Genomic DNA, 19,362 nt, shown 5'->3' on the forward strand with positions numbered 1-19,362 from the left:
ACATTTTTTATATCTAATATGAATCAGTCTCACGGGCAAAGTGGCAGCATCTAGTTATGGTGAAGAACGTCACCTGTAAGTATACATATACAGCCACAGGTTTTCTCATAAACTCTTCAAAGAACTTTCATGTCAAGTCACATAATTACAGGAAGAGGAAGAGCTACTGACAGCCACAGTCTGAGGGTTTGAGATGCATCCACAACATTACTCACTGCATTGTGGCATCATGCAGCACAAAAAGGCCTTAGAGCGACATAAGGTATCAGAATGCATTTATTCTCCAGATCAACCTGTCATTAGTACACACTGAACTGCTGACTCATGCTGAATGAGCTGAAATGCAGAAAAGTACTCTGTATAGTTTTCTGTTTAATACATCTAGATGGCAGGAATGATTTATTCTTCATTGCAATGTGTTCGACCAGCATACGTCGATCAATCTCAGTGCTGTTTGGGTAAAATATTTACAGCACATTATACCAGATGCTGTATTATCTTTGTCCTTGAGCATGCACAAACAGTTTGCCTGTACATAGCATATCTGGCAATGATATAACTCAATCAATGATCGGGATTGCAATGAGCTATTAAGAATATACACTGAGTACAATTCTGCAAACTTCAGAAGGATTTCCCCTCATCCTAGACTGATCTCAACAGTTTTCTGTTTACTGCAATCACAAATTAGTGGATGAATTTAATACAAGAGGGGTATAAAAGGTTAAAGTGTCGTAAGCGAGGAACAATCTTCTGTGCCTGATAGAATACACACTCCACTCTGTGTGTGTGTGTGGGTTTGTGTGTGCACGCGCTCTTGCACCAACAAAGCCAAACCCGTCTCAATAATTTCATGCTCTTCCAGTCACCATTAGGCCTCTAATCAACCATGGACCAGCCAAAAAACTCTCCGCTGGGATGCAGAGGGAAAGGCTGCAGATGCTTAGACAATGGTTCTGACTGGAACTCAATTTCCAGGAGGGCTCAGCTTCCAGACACACCAAGACAAATAGCAATATGCATTCTGAGCTGTATGATGCATTGCAATCATTTTTGATGTACAGCATTTCTACAAGATTGCTGCGTCACCAGAATTCACTGCGACACATGCCTTTTCCATCCTGATACTGGACACAGAGTGCAGAGTGTATATTTAAGCCCTTTGCAGTAACATTTCACATGGTTTGCTTAGTTAGACTTCTTCATGTAACCTTGCCATGCTCTTTGCCATTTGACTGGTTGTCTAATCTGGCTCTTTTGACAAGTGCCCCAGGAAAGCCAGCCCCTTCATTAGGGCTTATGTACTCAGATAGTGTGGAACAGGGTGGCCAGACACTGTTGGCTGACTAACACATAATTATTAGCCGTAATCCTTTGATAGCTCTGTTGTGTGGATATATATCCAACCCATCAACAGAATGAAATCAAATAGGTTCTCATGCAACACATTTTTCACTAACCAAATCACATCTGTGCCTCCTTTGATATCAAGTAAAATCCTACAGTGAGGCACTCGGACACCGACCTACATGATGCCACACCATTGGTGTCACCTTCACTCTAAGACTGTTAAGGAGAGTATTTAGGGATACATTTATCATAACAGACCTACACAAAATATGTTAATAGAGTATATTAATATGAAAAAAGCTTGATCTACAAGCATTTGTACCATTTCCAGTTAATTATCTCTATGTTTTCTGTGTGTGAAAAACATGGGGGGAGAAGGGTGGATTTATATCATGCTGTATGGGATTGTAGATCACCCATGAGAATGAGGCCTTGAGATTAAGGTTCGGAGCTTGGGGATGACAGCTACTGTAGGGGTAAAGGGGCCCTTAGTACAAAGTTTGGACCTGATTACAATTTACATGCTTTAATCCAAAAGGGGTCAGTCTTGTTTTCCTACATGAGTGTGTCTTTGGGTTCGGCTGTGCTTGTGCAGCTGACAGCAGAGATACATCAAGAGTGGAGTGGCCACGAGGGACTGTATTGGCTTCATAAATGAATCATTAAACAGATGAGATGACTATCAGATCCCCTTCTTCCTCATCTGCTGCTGCTGATGCCACACTGAATATTACAAAAGCTGGTAAAGAGGAAGTGGGGGACAAACAACTGTGATGAGGGTGAGAAGAAGAGGTTTTGGAATTAGTTTGGGAAAGGAAAAAACCCACTGCATGTCAAAGCAGAGACATAAAATAGAAATTAAAGGGACAGGCAAGAAGTTATTAGTCACTGATTTAATTGTTTCTGAGTATGGGGTCCCGTTTGTACAGCAGCTCACGCTGAAAATAACAGCAACATTTTGTCACATTTAGCTTAAAACCATGATTAAAAAACTGGTGTGAATTTTTGAGTCACTTTGTTGCACATTTACAACAATATTTGTCAACTTAGAGATATTTTAAATATTTAAATCCAAATGTTAAATGTTACACTTAAATGTTAAATGTTAAATCTAAATGCTAAATCTAAATGTTAAATTTAAATCTAAATGTTTAATCTAAATCTAAATGTTAAATATAAATATAAATGTTAAATATAAATATAAATGTTAAATTTAAATTTAAATCTTAATGTTAAATCTAAATGTTAAATATAAATATAAATGTTTCGAGTGAAACTAAATATTTAACTAATATGCAAATTCAAATGCCGGTAACAGGAAGTAGTAACAAAATAAAAGCTCGAGGAGGTCAGAGTGTGTTTATAGTGGCAAATAACGAATAAATCTTATCCGGGGAATTGGATTCTTGGACAGTGTTGTGCAAGTTCACACCTCTCATGAACTAGTTCAAAGTTCAGTTCATACAAGTAAACATGAATCGTTCACGTTCATAGTTCACCATTTAAATTCTGAAGGAGTTCATAGTTCAGTTCATTTCATAGTTTTTAGGTGGAAAGTGAGAATGAAAGACTTAACTTGTTTTTTAGAGAACTGTATCCATCACTACCCCTTGCCTTTACTGTCGGAATCTTTATCAGATAGTGTGTAAAAATCCCTCAGATAATAATAAGGTGCATCGGACGTAGTCGCTGAGTCTGCGTCTCTCCTTTCTCTTGCCATTTGTATATGAGACCGAGAGCTGTTGTGTTGCAGGTATGGCCTGCCAGTTTAAGGAAAGTGTGTAGTGTGTGACGTAGTGCACCTGGGTATTGTGGGAAAAGATGCTCAAAGTGTGTGTATAACGAGAATTGACGGACCACCTAGAGTTGATGCGAGTATAGCTCCTGCTGTATATCCGAGAAATAAAGTGGCCGCATTCCAAGTAAAGAATCGTCTCCTCTTTATCCAAGGAGTGGTCCTGAAGGCTGGTTATCAGCCAGACAGCGAGCCAAGATAACCAGTGAGCGGAGCTCCCCGCTACGGCTCAGAGCCGAGACACTGGCCAGAGAAGAAAACTCTTGGACAGTTGGAATACGTTTCTTGTTTGGTCTACATGTGTGTGCGATGAATCGTGGGTAACGTAGTGTGAAGTAGAGTTAGTTGGTTTAGGTTAGGCTACATCGCGGACATTTTATGGGCACTGAGCAACGACATGGTGCAAGCATTCGATTTAGACAGCGTCTCTCCTCAGGAGATGGAAAACATTCCGTAACGTTTAAGCTAGACCTCAGATAATATTGTAACGGACTGTTAGTTAGGTTAATGTTCTGTTTGACTGCTCTGTGTTTTCTATGACTTATGTTCAGCTAACTACACCATGTCAATAAGTATTGAGATTTCCTGAGGGTCACTGAACAGGTAGGGGTGGGGCACGTGACAGTTCTAGACCAATGGCTGTGGGGGTATGTGAGATGGCAGGCTCTCATTGGCTAATGATATGACGTCAAGGGTGAATGAGGAAGTGAAATGAAGAATAAGGTGGGGTTTGTTGGACTTTAAAAAAGTTACACATAAAGAGAGAAGTTTCCTGTCGTCTATAAGCGAGTACGCTAAAATATGAACGTGTTCACCGTTCAAATTCATTATTTGCAGTGTTGGGGAGTAACGGAATACATGTACCGGCGTTACGTATTTAGAATACAAATTATGAGTAACTGTATTCCGTTACAGTTACAAATTAAATAGATGGTATTCGGAATACAGTTACATTGTTGAAATAGGTGGATTACATGACGGTACTTCTTTGTTTCACGAGTTTATTCACTCTCTCGTAAACCCACCGGAGGCAAAGCCCCCAGGAACCAGCTGGAGACCAGGACTGCCGTAAGAGCGCCCCTGCCACCGGCGGCGTGAAGAAGCCTCACCGCTACTGGCCTGGGACCGCTACAGGCCCGGGACCGTGGATCTGAGAGAGTCCTGTCACTACCAGAAATCTACGGAGCTGCTGATCCGCAAGCTGCCCTTCCAGCGCCTGGTGAGAGAAGACCGGCATGCGCTTCCAGAGCTCCGCTGTCATGACTCTGCAGGAGGCCAGCAAGGCCACCGGACGCTGAAGCGACGCTGAGGCGCCGGGCACCGCTAATAATATCACCCGTTGATCTAGTAGTATAAAAGCATATAGTCACTTGTTGCTCCAACATTAACTGCAACAGCGTCCCAACATTTGTCGCTTTTGGTGTTGTCTTTATACAACATGTGCCGAGGATCATACAGCTCACTGTACTTCTCCACTTCAATTATTAATTTAATGTCATCCATATTCAAGAACTTCTCCGCTGTTTGCTCCGTTCAATGTCGGGTGTCGAGGGTAAATTACGTATTCTCCACTCAAGCCTCTCTCTTTTTATCTTTATGACTGCTTGTGTGTCTGTAGTGGAGGGGCAGAGGGGGACATTTAATAATTTGATTGGTAAAATTGGTAAAATTAAAACTCCAGGACAACAGAAGGGGAATACAAACTCCGGATAAGATTTATTCGTTATTTGCCACTATAAACACACTCTGACCTCCTCGAGCTTTTATTTTGTTACTACTTCCTGTTACCGGCATTTGAATTTGCATATTAGTTAAATATTTAGTTTCACCCGAAACATTTAGATTTAACATTTAGATTTAGATTTAATAGAGATGAGCCGGATACTCGGCTGAAACGAGTATCCGGTACGGATAAAGCACTTTTGCCGAGTACGATTATTATACGAGTAATCGGAGTCATTATCTGTGCTCGGACTGAATGAAAATCCTCACACAGCGTCACAGTGCTCCTCCCGTCACACACTGCTCTGCTCACTCACTCACAGAACAGCTCTCTGTCTCTCAGTCACTCAGGTTCACTGCGCATCGGGACTGTTCCATAGGCTCAGTCAAGGAAGCGGAAATGATTCGTTCATTTCCCGACTGGGTCTTCGGGTACGAGTCTTTGGAAAAATTTTCACGAGACCTGCATTGGCTCAGTAGAGGAGCGCTGGAGATGCGAGGGACGTTCGCTGTCTCCCGGAGAGGTGAGCACTTTGTGTTTTTGGTGTGGAGGGACGTGGGTTGTATTTGTTCACGGGTCATGGTGATTGGTTTTGTTGTTTTCACTTTACATTTACACTTACTTTACAGTAAAGTAAACCTCTATTAAATACAGTACAACATGACAGTTTGTATGGTTTGAAATTGTCATTTATTATCACACTGGCATTTAATTATCACGGCAAACAATTACACTGCACTAAACTTTAGGTGTTAGTGTAGGGTGAAAATGGCAGGGCCGGTCTGTATGACTTGTGGGCGAATGTGGTTCGCGTCTTTCTGTGCTGGGGACACAGAGTGTTCGTTTCTCCGGGAGACAGTGAACGTCCACACACACACACACACACACCTGGTGTGGAAATTAATTTAAAAAAAATAAAAATAAAAAAAATCATAAAAAAATTTCAAAGTTAAAAAAGTTATGTTGAACCAGCCCACTTCCGGGTTAAATCACACCCACTTCCGGGTTAGACCCCGCCCACTCCGAGTACGGATACGGATCATTCAGATGGTTAACAGATACAGATACAGATAATGCTGTACTCGCTCATCCCTAATATTTAACATTTAGATTTAGATTTAACATTTAGATTTCACATTTAAATTTAACATTTAGATTTAGATTAAACATTTAGATTTAGATTAAACATTTAGATTTAAATTTAAGATTTAGATTTAGCATTTAGATTTAACATTTAAGTGTAACATTCAACATTTGGATTTAAATATTTAAAATATCTCTATTTTTAGTTTTTCTAGTTGACAAATATTGTTGTAAATGTGCAAAAATTTACTCAAAAATTCACACCAGTTTTTTAAACATGGTTTGAAGCTAAATGTGGCAAAATGTTGCTGTTATTTTCAGCGTGAGCTGCTTTACAAATGGAACCCCATATCTAAGGACTCTTATTAGCATCAATTATTTAGGAAAATCATTTGCCAGTGAAAAAGAGCCACAGAACACTTTCCATTAGCTTAAGACAGAGAGAGGGAGGATGAGCTCTTAAAAGCAAATTGTTCGACACAAAGAGAAAAAAAGCTGAACATCAATCAAAGGTACTAAAAAGCCGCAAAGTGAAGGAATGGGAGAAAATACAAAACCAGAAGAGTTTGTGTTTATGAACATTTCTCTTTGTAGCCCATACATGGTGACTCTGAATGTCAGATTTCATAAAAGGTAGATAAAGAGGAGGAAATAATGAGCCTTTATTTCAGACATGACCACAATCAGGAGAATTGGCTACGGAGTTTGTCTTTCACACATGCACAACACACTCACTGCACAGACGCGTTCACAACAGCAACAAATGTTCTGCATTATTCAGGTGAGAGGTGGAGCAGCCGGGCGCAGCAGACAGAGCCGGAAGTGACGTATTAACTCCGCTGCAGAGGTCACGTGATATTCTTCACACAAACACCAGTGTCGGCTCTTATCACCACAAACTCTCTTGAAATATTCTTTTTTTTTGCATCTGTCGTGCATTACACGTGTCCTCAACCTTCACTTGCTCACAGTCCAGTCCAGTGTGGGATGGATTCACTTTGCTGTGTCCACACATCAGATTGTCCTTGATTTTAACAGACATTATACTAGGAGGCCAGGCTGAAAAGTCCTCAGAGACATTGGCGTTCACACATGCCCCTCTTCCGGACAAAAATACGGAGGAGGTGCAGAGTTCAGTGTATGTCTGAAAGCAGCTATACACTTCTTCCGCCCTTTTCTGGAGATATGATCAAACAGTGGCTAGCTGCTGGTTAATGCTGAGAGCCCCAATGTCTTTCAAAGTCTATGATTCTAGGTGTAAAATTGTTGAGCATATTTGATAATATGAGTAGCAATGCCATGTTAAATAGCCCTTGCAATGATGTCACATAAGAACATATTGTGCCTGCGTGCACTGGGATGCTGTTGTGCGCATGCGCAGAATAAACGGTCTCTTGAGTTCACAGACCAAAGAGAACTAGGTGTGCTGTCCTTTTTCTCTCGTGAATATTAGCTACGAGAAGCTACTAGCTAACCACTCTGGTGACTCTCAAACGATAGACTGCTGCAGGAATGTCTAACGCTACAAAAACACATATCACCACACTGTTTAGAAGAGACATTAACGACATACTGTTCCTTCATTTGATTAAAAGGTTTAAATGATGAGTACGTTTTTGAAGTTGATTCATGGAGAGAAAACTCCTCTGTGTCCATCCCATGTATCAGCAGACAAAACCTGAGTCAGAGCACCAGTTTAGCTTAGCAATGACCCTTTCCACCCCCAACCCCCCTCTGGCACTGGCTTCCTTCTCTGGTGCTCCACTTCCTCCCCAGCTGGTTCTACTTTTCGGAGGCTTACTCATCTAAGCTCACGCTTAAGCCTTGTAGTTCTTCCATGGGAACGTGTGACATCATCACTTCAAAGTATGACTGCTTGCTGGGACGTGCGATCATGTGAGAACGTGTACAAAATCATTCCACTGACACCACATTAAAGATTATACATGTTACTTTCAACTTCAGGTTGTCTACATAGCATTAAACAATATGTGAGTACTGGAAAGTTTTTCATTCAGACAATGAGTATTTATAAAAGACAGAAGTAAAGTCTAAATTGAAAAAAAATGCAAAGTGAGAAATGTGTGAAATGTGGCAAGATTATTCACCAAGGAAACACTTCCTGTCTTTTCATCTCAGTTATTCACTCAGTAAAACACGTTCAGTTTATCTACCTGCAGCCTGTGATAATAACAGGAATCAAATATTCAGATTTACAAAAATATTTATTTTAACTTGTTTTAGATTGGTGTCTGTGAGGCAGCAACACTTGAATTTTCCTTGAATATGAATAAAGAAAATAAAGAAAATAAATAAAGAAATCAATCTTTTCAAAAGAGCTTCTTCTAGATTGTAGTCATACAGACCTTAACTTTCTTGACGTAACACACCTACCTATAAATTCCACAAACATCTGTTTGTCTGTCGTTGGAAAACATTTCTCGCAAACCGTTCATTTTATTGACTTCACAATTATCAAGTATATATTAAACTACAAGGGGTGGAGGGCTTTCCTGAAATTTGGTGCGATCTGGACATGCAATACATTTACTATTTATGCAATTTGTTTAAACAGGCCACCCACACTCAGCAGCAGTCAGTGGGGGCGGGCAGTGTGTCTTCAGCCTGTGGACCAGGTTGAACATGTTTTTAAACTACAGAAGCAGTCTGCAACCGGCACGTTTGTATTGTTAATGCTGACTTTGATGAGATTAAGTAAAAGTAACTCAGAGCCACTGTTAATCCCACAGAGGCTAAACTTCTAATTAGGAAGGTTTAAAAGCAAGCCTCAATTTAAACTAATTTCCATCTGGAGTGCAACCAAAAGATGAACTGCCATTTAGATTAATCAGTCCACACCTTTGATCACATTAATACATGTAACTATACTTTCAATAAAATTCCTGACTCTGGTATCACTCTTATTATTTTCATTATAACAGTCAGACAGAATTTAAATCGGACAGTTCAACAACCGTTCCTGGTCTCTCTCTTCTCCCTCCCTATCCCTCTTCATCTCTTTTCTGCCCTCTTTCCATCCACCTCTCCTCTATCTTCCCATTTTTCCCCGCTCATGCCAGTGAGTGTGGTTTTGTTGGAGGATTATTCCTGTTGAGGAAAGTTTTTCTCTCCACAGTCACCAAGTGTCTGCTTGTTTTTGGAAATGTTGGGTTTCTCAACTTTTCCTCAAATTAGAATATTGTAAGGACTCAACCATTCAATGTAAAGATGTATTTCTTTGATTTATGCAGTATCCACTCATCCTGTTCCCCTCTTTTAGTTTATTAATTTACTTATTTGTGATTATTAATTTAACCACCAGAATAAATTATTTTTATTTTATCCAACTAGATCTGCTTTTACCACTCACAAGTTGAGCATAACAGTCCTCATCATCATCATTACCGTTGTTCACAGCAAAAATACTGAGGATGTTTTTCCAGCATGTCACTGAACCATAAGTCAGGGGTTATTCACAGTCAGATGGGGGCAGGTGAGTAAATGGGTCAAAGAGGAAGGGAGTGGGGTCAGAGTGCCTTTTATCCGCAACAATGCTTCCAGGCAAAAGAAGTGCACTTTATCCAGCTGATTTTGAGACAATCACTTTGGGAGGCTGCTGAAGGCGTGCCTGTCAGGCCGGCTATAAAACGCCCCATGGTGCAAATCACTTCATATGTCCACAGTGGCTGTTTCACACAAGGGCTTTGGAGATTTTGCAGTGTGGCCACACACACTAGAGTGTATGCAGTCACACTTTTGTCAATGTGCATTACACACTATACATTACAGGTAACTTCATCAAACTGTTTCTGACAGTACAGTCAGAATGCAGACAACTTTCAAGTGAGCACTTCACTTGCTGTATTTTTGTCTCTACTTAAAGCTAATTGATTGATTGTGAAAGTCTGTTTTCATTGAATCTTCAAGGAAGATCTCAATTAAGCTGCTTTCAGACATGCACTGAGCTCTGGAGATCCTTTGGACATCCTCTGGAGGGTTGTATGTGTGAAGGCAAATGTACGAGTGAGGGCCTCTCGGACAAGTCCCCTAGCATTACTTCCACAGAAAGTCTGGAGGAGCTGACACCGCATGATTCTCCGTAAGTGAGTAGTATGATGATGATATTTCTAACATGCGGCAGATGCAAAAATAAAAAAAGGAGGTTTCTCCCGCCAGCCCCCTAAGAACTCTGGAGAATGTCCAAGTCAGCTCATGTGAGAGCCCAGCAGGAGATCCTGAGGTGTAGTCAGCACAAGTGAGTGGGTGTGTTGATGAAGTTTCAGTTCAGCCTCGGAAAATGACGGATCTCATGCAGCAAACTGATCCTGTGCAGCAGTGAGTTATGAGCTGACAGCTCCTGCGTTTGTCATTTTGAGCTGTGGCTTCAGGACTTCCGCTGAGAACAGTTTCCATCTCAGAAAAGATTCATCTGGCTGAATAAAGAATGATATCTGCTGACCATTAACTGCTAACATGCACAACAGATAACCACCACATTGCAACTTGTAGTCAAACACAGAGGCAGAGAGAGGTGCTCAGTCACTGCCAGTGTAACAGTGCCAAAGATTTGTTCTGGAAAATAAAGACTTCATTAAAAAATTATCTTAATTAATTTCTCTTATTAAATTAAATGACCTGCAGACTCACATGAGGAGCTCCCTGGTATTTTTATTCAAAAGAGGCTACAAATGGAAATAAAATTCAGTCTTTAGTGGCAAATGTAACTTCAGGGTGAACTTTTACTTGTTTAAAATAACAGCTGTTTGTAATTTTCTTATGTTCTTTAATTTCCTAATTAATATTCCTATCACATCCTTGTCCTGCTCAGCATTTGGAAAAGAACGATGCAGGGGGATGGGGGATCAGGTGGTCAGATGTGGCGTCTGGGACAATGAAGTCAGGGTAACGTGGCTAGGGGGTTGGGTGTGACGCATTGATGTCTTAAAATAGAGTGCAGCCCCGAGGAAACATTTGGGGGCTGATCACAGCAGTTAATCAAGTATATGAAACAGACTTGTGCTAGACAGGCTGCCACAAAGGCACAGCAGGCCACATATGGGTATACCCATTTTTCTGGATACAGATGTGACATGTTCCTCAAAGAGAATGTGTTCCTTTCATGTATATTTGTAAGAGGATATTGACTGTTGTGTAAAACATCATTTATACACTCGCAGAGTTGCTGATTAAAACGGCTGAGGAGATTCTTCACATCCTCCCACATCAGAATAAACTTTCTGTTGACTGATGTTTACAATAACACAGCGCCAGCAGCTACATCCATTATAATGTGAAGTTAATCCTGTGCATTTGCAGTTATTTGATGCATTGATGTGCACCTCAGATTCATTTCTTTCCCACTTACTCTTCACACTCTCACTTATACAACCAATTTTCTTTAATAACTTAGTGACTTTGATCAAACTTGAAGAACATGAGTAGATAACGGGGGCAGAGACCTAAGGGCTATAAATATTGAGGGGGACAAAGCAAATATCACTGAAGAGGACAAATCTACAAAGAGGTTTGGTGGGGGGGGGGTTGTAGTGGTCTTTTACAGGTGCCAGTTGTGTCATAGCTCATAATCCATCCAGCTGTACAAGGAGATTAAGCAGACTGTTCAGAGTTAAAACCAAGATGTGCTGGAGTAAAGTAGGAAGAAAAACCATATCACATAGCAATATATAATGCAAGTACAAGCCTAAAATGTTTTGGTCAAGGTCTATTTAAAACATTTTTAAAGCCTGTGGTTTACAACAAATGTGTTTCATATGGGCTCTAGTTGTCTAAATTGGACTTCTATAAAAGGTGGCAGAGAGAAATGGTATTCATTGTGATGTAGGTGTTGGTGTATTACCAATATATCGTGATAAGTGTGGTTTTGTTTTAACACTGAACCTTTAACAAATTGAGATTTTGTCTCAAAATCTCAATTTCAGTCAGCAAAATATTATCAAAATAAATGTCAAATCATTTTTTCTCTTGAGTGAAGGTTGGGGCTTAAAACTCGTCTTTATGGGCCTAGAATGACGCATTAGGAATTACACCTTTACACCGTGCCTGCACAATACAATATCATATTATATTGTGGGCAATTGTGGCCCGGAAGGAAGAGCGGGTCGTCCACTAATCAGAGGGTTGGTGGTTCAATGACCAGTCGGCATTCCAAAGAGTCCTTGGACAAAACACTGAACCTCAAATTGCTGTTGTGTGAATGGGTGAATGTGACTTGTGCTATAACGTGCTACGAGTGGTTGATAAGACTGTAAAAGTGCTGTGTCGCTCAACAAAAAGTTTGAAAGATGCAGTTTAAACTGTCATGATTCTTGTTTAAACCTGTATAAAATCTGATGGAAACAGGTTCTGTTGTGTTTCTTGAGGAGAGGCGGTGGACTAGTGGCAGAGTCTTGGACTTCTGGCGGAGAGGGTCTCTGGTTCGACTCCACGGTTTGACTCCGCGGAGTTTCTGCAAAAACTTGCCTGGATGGATTAACAACGATCAACAATGAAAGACGAACCTGGATCTGTCCAAGAATCAAAAAGACTATTCTCCCTACCCTGCCTAGTGTCCCTGAGCAAGGCACCTTACTCCCCAACATCTGCTCCCCGGGCGCTGTACATGGCTGCCCACTGCTCTGTGTGTCCTTCACCAGATGGGAAAAAAGCAGAAGACAAATTTCCCTTCATTGCATGAAGCGTGTTTCTGCATGTTGTGCATGTGTGTGGGACAAATAAAGTGTATCTTATACACTGGTCCAAATCTCTTATACACCGGTCCAAATGAGGAATATTAAAATAACTATAAAAACTAAAAAACGCAAAATTATGGTTAAGAGATTCGACTTTGATCTTAACTTGAGTTTCTCCCTGTTCATAAATTCAGCAGCAGTGTGTCGTGATTATTGCAAATACTGTCAATAATGTTGTGTGACAGATAAAGCTGAAAAGCAGGGCTGTTCTACACAAAAGACATTTGTGGAAGAGCAAAAATGTAAGTGGGGGATGTCACACAGATCAAACACTCAACCAGAGAGGAAATACGTATATGAACAGGATGTAAATTGCATGGGGATTTTCCCTCTACTCTGCACATGGCAAACATAGCAAGCTCCTAAGAATCGCTCTCTATCATCTCAAGCGCTAATCTTTATTAAATGATAACTTTCAATGTCCTCTCTCCTTTTTGGACACAGTATCATGAAATCATGTATTATGGTACCTACAGCATAGTAGTTGATAGTGAACCAGTCCACTTCCTTGCTGTTTTTACTAGGTACTTTACAGTGATCCTAAACAACTATACTACTCAGTAGAACCCACACTGTACATGGTGTCTCACTCTGCTTACATCCGCTGCTCCAGTGAATAGGCTTGCTAAGTGATCATAATGCCTTAGGTCGTTGTTAAAGGAAATAGTCCAGGCTCAAAGCTCACATTTCATGATGATGATGCAAAACAAATTGTTGGTACAGTAACATGACATTTGAGCATGACATTTTCAGTAAAAATCCTTTGTAAGATCAAGCATACAGAAGCAACGACAGCAATGGCAGCAGCATTGGCTGCTACACGCAGATAACTAGAAGTGACAACGACATTGATTTTGTGCTGAATATGTCCCTGCTCTTTACCCCTCAATTCTACTCTCATTTACTGAATGACCTGCCGGAAATCCTGGTGAAAGGGATTACCACAGCCCCTCGACTGTCATCCAATTGTTGGTTATCATCAATCACAACAGATCAAATGAAATTGTGCATCGATGAGTCAAGATCATTTCGAAACTAAATAAGAGTAATTGTGTCTGAATTAATGACAATTAGATTATGTTAAAGATTAGCAACTTGTAACTTATTAAAATACAGTTAATTCTAAAATTCAGTGTGAGATATGTGAGTCAATAATGGATGAATTCATTCTGTAAGAGCTTGGTCCATTTAACCATAAAATTCTACTTGTATACACAGCTGCAGCTTCTGATGAAACGTAGCTTCATTTCGTTCAGATGAAATTAAACATCCACAAATGTAAAGTTCCACATTGACTTGAGAACCCTGGTTGTCAGTGTTAATTAAAAATTCTGTGTCTTATGTAATTGTTCAAGTGCATGACAACTGAAGAGGATGCATCTATGTCTCTAACCAACTCAAACCAGCACACAGCATTGGAACCATGTGGCCCAGACAGAGGGTAGCCTCAGAATTGCAAAAGAGTTGATAAGTTCAAGAAAACTATGGTATCACAGGATTATTGTCACTTAAAAAGGTGGTTTTCCAGTGAAAAGTCAAGGTAGGGAACTTTAACTTCTGTCCCCCACTATTATTGTAATCTCAAAACCCAACATAAACTGTTTTCAAAATGATCTGCTCTGGCTGGGCTGTATTTGAGAACACAAATGTATGAATGAGGGGCTCCGGGCATTTTCCTGAGTTTCTCCTGCCAGCCCCCTAGGAACTCTTGAGAATGCTCTAGTGAGCCTGTGTGAGAACCCAGCAGAAGATCCTCCTGAGGTGTACTCAGAACAAGTGAGTGGGTGGGTTGATGAAGTTTCTAAGAAGCGACGGACGCAATGCTGAAAAATAACAAAAATACAAATAACTCAGAATGAAAGGACAGTAAAATGTATAAGATACTGACAAAGATGTCAAAAGGGCTTTTGGTGATATGGGCCGACAAGTGCTATAAACCAAAACATATGATGTCCACACTGTGATTTTTACGTCATGTCCTGCCTCTGCATGCTGCACTACTCCCCCCCACCCCTCTGAACGCTCCTGAGATTTCTGTTGTAGTTGTGAATGTGTCTGACCAGAGAATTTGTTGTTCATGTGAAAGGCGAACTCCAGAGGAAATCCCGACACAATAGTGATGGTCTATTCTCGCAACATACGGCAATTAAAAATATAATGAACCCTACAACCAGGTATGGACAGGCCTCTGACACAGGAGTCGTTCCCTGGACGCTCGGACTATGTCCAAGTGTGTATGAACTGCATGACGATGCCTGAATGAAACACTCACAGGAATAGAGTGGACTCATCTCACATTCATCACCACTAACTCTTAAATATAAACAACATCCTGCCGAAAAGCCAGACAAGACAAATTCAAATCGAATAAATCACGTGTTCACATCGGTACTAAAAAATGTAGTATTCTTCACTAGCAGTTAAAAATGTATTTACTAACTGCTATTCTAACATGGCCACAGAGTGTGGGGAGGATGTGCAGGTAGACATGTTAAATTAATATATTACATATTTACTGTATATATAGTGAAAAAAAAACTCCAGATAAATATTTTCTCTCATCAGAAGATCGTTTACCTGTCCTGTGACTGCTCCTCATACATCCTTTCCTTTCCCTCTTTGAAGAGCCGGATGGCCCGTTTGGATTTCTTCATAAGGCTATCGATGTAGATTTTAAAGTACTCATTGTCACTGAGCTGTGCCAGTCGCTGGTTCTCCTCATATTTGCCCAGTATAAGCCGCAGGTGCTGGTAGGCGTCAGGTAAGATATCCAGGATGTACGGAGGACTGTTTTTTAGCTGGAGTCTGGGATTTTGGCACAACCGGACCTGTAGCAAAGAAATCCAGTAATGAAGATTTGTTTTATGCTCTGACATTTTGTCAGATTCACACATCACATAAACTAAGATGACATTTGACAACACAGCAGTATCCCGTAATTTGATGGAGTCTGAAGGGGACTTAATTCATGTTACAATGTTACCACTGAGCATCTGGTTAAGCAAATGAATGAATCAGTCCTCTGCTGGCACATCATTAATGAGTTATCATAATATGTGCCACTCATACTGTGGAACAATGAAGGCTGTCAAACAAATGCTTAAATTAATTAAATACACTATCAGACAATATTAAGGGGAACACATGCAGCCATTGGCAATAGCTCCAACTCTCCATGTGCATCTACAACAAAGAATGTGCCTCCTTCCATCTGGCAGACAGGCCTGACAGGTTTAAAACTCAAAACTTACAACTTTATCCATGAGTTTCCAGGTCTTCTCCACAGTCCTCCGGTCGGCGGCTGCTTGTTTCGGAGGTCCCACTGCATCCTGGATGGCGTCAATGATCCCTAAGATCCGACCCTTACTACGCTGTTGTCCACGTCCGCCGGGGTTTCGGCCACTGAGAGCAGTTGCCATTTCCTAAACACTGAAGCAAATAAAGGAATAAATACAGCCAATGATTACTGCCATTCAAAAAGTATTTGAAATACACATTCCTGATGATATGTTGACCTGTTCTTTGATTGTGGAAATAATCAGTTATCCTGTGGTTGGTTCCTACCCATTGACAGATATTTTAATTTCTTTAATTTTGTGTTATTTCAGAGAGTGGGTAGTAGTTTTTCCTTATTCCTGTTGAGGGTTAAGAACATAGGATGTCACACCTTAAAGAACAGCAGAGAAGAGATTGATGTCTTTGGTTCATTAACAAAAACAGTCTCCAGAGAACTGTAAGAACAACACACATATTGATGTTATCACCACTGCTTGTCTCTTAAGTGCTGTTCAGCAGCACATCTACCTGAAAGACGTCTTTGGGTTTGACTGATGACTGAGATGTTCACAGGCTGGCGTCACGTCGAGACAGTGTGCTCTACCAACTACTCTCATCCCGAGGGGCACTGTGCCTCAGCCGCAGAGCAGCAGTGATGGACGCAGACCTGCTCACTGGTCACAGAGGTGGCTTCAGCTCGGTCGCTGACAGGACATTTCAACCCAACCCAGAATCACTGCCCATTCATGATCATTCTCACAAATGAATTCTTCACCCCACTGCGAAGAGAAGGAACTAAACAAACTGCTGATTAGAGGTGGTTTACACGCACATTGTGATCTATTCATTCTTTCTCTTGTCTGCTCGTAGAGTTCTGTTCTTACTAAAGAACCTTCAAACCGTCCTACGTTTCTTGAAGCTGGTTCTTTAAGCGCCTGTGAGCAGCAGAAACAAGTAACACAAGCGGAGCAGAGATCCCGTTCCATATCACTGTGGCGTTTTCAACAGGAACTCACAGAAATCGATCATTGCCGAGGACAGACAGAGTCCTAACTTACCAAACCACCAGGGGATGTCTGCTGGGATCCCTCCTGAATGTGATCAGCATCCAGCGAACATACAAACACAAACAGAAAAAGGAGTGTCCAAGTCCAAAAGAGTGTGATGAAAGTATCCAGTGTGTGTGATCCTGCTCCTCCTCTACAAACACTCCATACCTCAGGGTGGTGTTTAAAGGCTGATCCGGAGGAGATGAGTTCATAAACGCGGAGCTGGCAGGTCTACACTGTATGTTTTGTACAGCGACATCAACGTGAAGCCAGCAAATATAAAACGTAATTTCCAGTTGCGCGTTTCAAAATAAAGATACAGTTCTGGGAAAATGTTATTCACTTTGCATTTGTATTTTGTAGCTGCCTGTTTCTTCTTTGTTGAAACGTTCCTCTCCATCAGATATTTTAGGTCGAATGAATCTTGTTCCAATCCCTCCGATACTCGTCCCTTCCACCCGATCGTGTCACATTCTCTCCCTTTACTTTGAAGCCATGGCGCATTTTCCGGTGCTTCTTGCCTGTGTTCGACTGGCTTGATGCAGCTGTCTCAGCGGTGGGAGGGTCAATGCGAGTGTGAAGCAATATTTTCCAGGAACCGACCAACGCAATGGCAGAAGCGACGAGGCGCGCGCTGGTGCCCTGGGAGGGTGTCACCGACGTCAAGCTGGACGCACTGAGAGCGAGCAGCGAGCCCGGTGTCAGGACGAAGGCTGGACGCAACCAGGATTCTCTTTTGAATGATTTCAGAATAAACTGCTTTTACTTTACTCCTGCTTTCTATTCATTTTGCCCGAAGCACCAGTGGTGTATGCTCTTATTTTAGAGGCGCGTTGGCCCGACTTCCGGTATTGCTCCAGCTTCATGCTCGTGTCTTGATGCAGCCAGGGAGGAGAGTGACAGCTGAAGGGCCGCTCCCATAGAAATCCACACTCCTCTCTCTCTGGACAAAACCATCAGTGTTGTAGCGGAAATAACACAGGAAGCAGTGTGGGAGACAGAAATATGTACAGCATCATAACTGTTACAGAGACAACAATTATTCTTACAGGCATGCAACAATCATAGCAACAAAATAACCCAATTATAATGTTTGGAAGAATTTAACTGTAGTAATTCCAAATGGAATAAAACACATATGCCTGGAGGAGTCAAGTGAAATTAATGAGCGAGCATCACAGGCGCACACACTGACGCACGCACAAACCTCCTGAGGCATGTTTGATAATTTTCTGTCTCTGGCAATGAGCGGTGTTAGTTTTACACGATAACACAAGAATCCAATGGAGCAACTGTTCGTCCCCCTGGTTTAAATTTTAATATTTTTCATTCATTCATTCAGGGGTGTCCAAACTACGGCCAGCCAACAGCGGACCGCCATCCATTTTTAATTGGCCCGCATCAAAAAATAAATAAATAATTTGAAAAAAAATACGAAAAATGTTTGAAACTAACAATTTAGTAGCACTTAAACGGCACTTACTTAAAGCACTTTGTAGTTTTGCTTTATTTTTGAAGAAATTGTACTTTCTGGATTCTTGCTGTTCTGGGTTTGTACCTTCGGGGTTGAATGCATTTATTGTAAGTTGCTTTGGATAAAAGCGTCAGCTAAATGAAATGTAATGTAATGTAATGGACTATGGCCTTCTGTATTGAACTTCTCAGTTTAGACACTTGGTAGCACCCAACTCACCCCTGACCTGCCAGCTGTCCCGCAGAACGCCGCCCCGCCCTGAGCGACGAGATTGAGGCGCACTGTCAACAGTCCGCTACAGGGGAGGGGGGCATAGTGGCTTGAGTGGCCCAGACCTTCGTATTTTTTTCTGTATGGGCCCTCGGGATAAAAAGTTTGGACACCCCTGCATTAAATCAAGACCATTTGTCACCCTTCCTAAAAAAGCACACGTTCACATTCCGCTGAGCACGGTGGTACATTATATCGCTGTGTGAATGGATCAGTCAAAACGCTGTATCAGTGGATCAGTCAGTGATGTTTCACAACCTCAGGACACTGCTGTACAATGTGCCGTTTTTTTCTGGAGTATGAAGAGATGTTTCGAAAAAAAGTGGTGCATGTCGACTGAGGCGGGTTTGCTTGTTGCTTTGTCATGGACTATGCACTATGCACTATGACTATGTGTAGTAATTCCTATCTTCACAAGAACAACCTTCTTGGTCCTCACCAGTCTGGTTTCAAGGCAGGCAAATTAACTGAGACTGCCCTCCTTGCTGTCACTGAGCAATTTTACACAGAAACAGCCAGTGTTGTGCATGAACGAACGCAAAAGAACGTGTTCATTGAACACGTTCACTTTTATTAGAACGGTGTACTAAACG

General features: G+C 41.3%; 1 protein-coding gene across 5 annotated transcripts in view; it reads right to left on the reverse strand.

Annotated features, from left to right (window-relative positions):
- Nucleotides 1-17,266, reverse strand: part of cblb (Cbl proto-oncogene B, E3 ubiquitin protein ligase) — a 52,856-nt gene extending 35,590 nt beyond the window's left edge. For 3 of the 5 annotated variants that reach the window (XM_061085396.1, XM_061085399.1, XM_061085400.1), the window contains exons 1-3: nt 17,035-17,266; nt 15,952-16,129; nt 15,278-15,528 (exon numbers count right to left, since the gene is read on the reverse strand). In XM_061085396.1, coding sequence (XP_060941379.1) covers nt 15,278-15,528; nt 15,952-16,119 — 419 coding nt within the window. In that variant the 5' untranslated portion in view covers nt 16,120-16,129; nt 17,035-17,266. Of the gene's footprint in view, nt 1-15,277; nt 15,529-15,951; nt 16,130-16,504; nt 16,573-17,034 lie in introns of those variants that run through there. The other 2 variants (XM_061085397.1, XM_061085398.1) reach the window with 2 other exon arrangements.
- Nucleotides 17,267-19,362: the final 2,096 nt, after the last annotated feature.

Source organism: Limanda limanda, chromosome 14 (genome assembly GCF_963576545.1).
Source record: "Limanda limanda chromosome 14, fLimLim1.1, whole genome shotgun sequence".
Taxonomy (NCBI): domain Eukaryota; kingdom Metazoa; phylum Chordata; class Actinopteri; order Pleuronectiformes; family Pleuronectidae; genus Limanda; species Limanda limanda.